The sequence below is a fragment of the Petaurus breviceps genome, unplaced genomic scaffold (assembly GCF_028583685.1).
Source record: "Petaurus breviceps papuanus isolate PSGF00001 unplaced genomic scaffold, PetGlider_PUasm1.0 90740, whole genome shotgun sequence".
In the NCBI taxonomy this organism is placed as follows: Eukaryota; Metazoa; Chordata; class Mammalia; order Diprotodontia; family Petauridae; genus Petaurus; species Petaurus breviceps.
The window spans coordinates 5,795,810-5,798,682 of record NW_027187330.1 but is presented as its reverse complement, the minus strand read 5'-3'; the positions used below and the strand labels follow the sequence as shown (position 1 = coordinate 5,798,682).

Below are 2,873 nucleotides of genomic sequence, written 5' to 3'. Positions count from 1 at the left end.
CCGGCTCCGCGCTGCTTGGTGGAGGGCAGAGCGCACAGGGTCTCTGTCCCTGCCGGAGATGCTCCCGTGGCGGCAGAGCGCACAGCTCCCTGGGGCCCCTTGAGCCGCAGGGGCGGTGGCAGCACTGAGAGCCAAGCGCTGCGCTCTACCCGAGGGGCTCGGTCCTGAAACGGCCCCCTCACTGTGGGGGAGGAGGGGGTCGAGGAGAGGCAAGGCGAAGCGAAGCGAGTTGGACTCGAGCATCCTTTCTTCAGGGCTTTGGGCTTAGGGCGCCGTACCAAGAAAGCTGGGATCTGTGAGCTCCCCTGGACTATCTGGACATCGCCCACCTAGGGGGCACGGAGCCTGCCCCAACCTCCGGCTGAGACTTGGAGGTTACAGCTGTGCGGATAGCGGAACGGTCCCGCGGGGGAGGCCAGCGCAGGGGGCCAGGCCGGGCGCTTCTGCATCTCCCTCTCCCCATGCCCTGTGAGTCTCGGGCTCCTGAGAGCTGAAGCATCCGCAGGGGGTCATCAGAGAGAGGAGGGGGAGGATGGCGGCGCCCGCGGGGCTGGCCAAAGCGGCCGCGGGGAAACTGTCCGAAGCAGTGGGCGAGCGCACCCGGCGCCTGGGCTCGGCGCTGCAGGAGACACACCGGCAGCGCCGGCTGATCCTCGTCATCGTCTGCGTGGCGCTTCTTCTGGACAACATGCTCTACATGGTCATCGTACCCATCGTGCCCGTCTACATCGCTGGCATGCACAAGGGGAGCGAAGAGGACCTCTCGGACCACCACGGGCAGCTGCCGCCCACGGGCAACGCCAGCCAGTCCACCAATGCCACCAGCGCCCCGACGCCTCCGCCGAAGTCCAGCCTCAAGCCCACTTACCCCACAGAGAGCGAGGACATGAAGATTGGCGTGCTGTTCGCCTCCAAGGCCATCTTGCAGCTGCTGGTGAACCCCCTGAGCGGGCCCTTCATAGACCGCGTGGGCTACGACGCGCCCCTCCTCATCGGCCTGGGCGTCATGTTCGCGTCCACCGTCATGTTTGCCTTCGCGGAGGACTACGCTACCCTGTTCGCTGCTCGAAGCCTTCAAGGGCTCGGTTCGGCCTTCGCAGACACGTCGAGCATTGCTATGATTGCAGACAAATACCCCGAGGAACCCGAGCGCAGCCGGGCCCTGGGCGTGGCCCTCGCCTTCATCAGTTTCGGCAGCTTAGTAGCGCCCCCCTTCGGCGGCATCCTTTACCAGTTCGCAGGGAAGAGGTACCCTTTCCTGGTTCTGGCCGTGGTCTCCCTGCTGGATGGGTTCCTCCTCATGCTGGTGGCCAAGCCTTTCTCCTTCAAGGCGCGGGAAAACTTGCCTGTGGGCACGCCCATCCACCGGCTCATGCTGGACCCTTACATCGCCGTGGTGGCCGGGGCACTGACTACTTGCAACATTCCTCTGGCTTTTCTGGAGCCAACCATCGCCAACTGGATGAAGGAGAGCATGGGGGCATCCGAGTGGGAGATGGGACTCACCTGGCTCCCAGCCTTCTTCCCGCACATCCTGGGCGTCTATCTCACAGTCAAGCTGGCTGCGCGCTACCCCCACCTACAATGGTTCTATGGTGCCCTGGGGCTTGTGGTCATCGGAGCCAGTTCCTGCACGGTGCCGGCCTGCCACAACTTCGGCCAGTTGGTGGTGCCCCTGTGCGGCATCTGCTTCGGCATCGCGCTCGTGGACACCGCGCTGCTTCCCACGCTTGCCTTCCTGGTGGATGTGCGACACGTCTCCGTCTATGGAAGCGTGTACGCCATCGCAGACATCTCCTACTCGGTGGCTTACGCCCTCGGGCCCATTGTAGCCAGCCAGATCGTACACACTCTCGGTTTCCCACAGCTCAACCTGGGCATGGGCTTAGCTAACTTGCTCTACGCACCGGTTCTTTTGCTCCTTCGAAACGTCTGCTACATGACGCCGTCCCGTTCCGAGCAGGACGTACTTCTGGACGAGTCACCCAAAGGCCTCTACGACACTATCCGCCTGGAGGAGCGGTTAGGCAAAGACAAGCCTCGCCATGGCCTGCCCCCCGAAGGGGAGGTTTCCCTAGGATGGGAGGGGGAAGGCGTCGCCCAGGACGGTCCCAGGGCGTTGTCCGGGGAAGAGTCCTCGGACTACGACTACGAGTACAGTTAAAAGTATTTGGGAGGAGCGAAGGAGGGAAAATCCTTTAAACCCCTGGTCCTCCGCCTCCTCCTTTTCTTAGAAACTTGGTATATAAGGGTTAAACTAAAGAAAATCGACCCATATAACACCGTCTAGGTTAGGTGGGTGGTGCTGGAGGGCTTTGTAGCCTAGTCTGTGCAATGTGTCTCCCTCTCTCCACTCTTAAGACGTGTCCCCAATGTATTCAGCTTTCCTCCCGTTCTCTTTGTAATCCTTGATGTCTTCTTTCCCCTTAGCTCCGCTCTCACTGATGATTCCCGGGCCCATTTTTTCTCCCCTTCCTCCCCACCCCACCCCAACCGCGTCCCAGTAACTGGTCAGACCAGCAGTTCGGGACTGGCTCGGGGAATGATCTCCTCTTGGTAGTTTGAAGACGCTATTTCTGCTCGTTTTTTCGGACCCAAGGTAGTCCGAGGAGGCGACACCTTGCTTGAGTATAACGCTCCCCGAGACCACAGTTCGTTCTTCCTCCTCAGCCCTAAAACTTCCCGGCGGGAGTGGGTGGGGTGGGTTCTCTAACCTCTGCCTATCCCATTTAGCTGGAGTCTCTGTGTGCAAACGTTTATTCGAATTTGACAAAAACAAAACAGTGTGTGACACTGTGTATCTCTGTGAGGGGGAACAAGACCCGTGTAATGTCATTGAAGTTGTATATTCAGGGACAGGAATTCAATAAATA

At 60.3% G+C, this 2,873-nt stretch overlaps 1 protein-coding gene across 1 annotated transcript; it reads left to right on the top strand.

The window, feature by feature from the left end:
- The first annotated feature begins 532 nt into the window (after positions 1–532).
- SLC18A3 (solute carrier family 18 member A3) lies at positions 533–2,366 on the top strand. Its single transcript, XM_069067059.1, has one exon. It carries the CDS (start codon positions 533–535, stop codon positions 2,162–2,164), a length of 1,632 nt encoding a protein of 543 aa, XP_068923160.1. The 3' UTR covers positions 2,165–2,366.
- Positions 2,367–2,873: the final 507 nt, after the last annotated feature.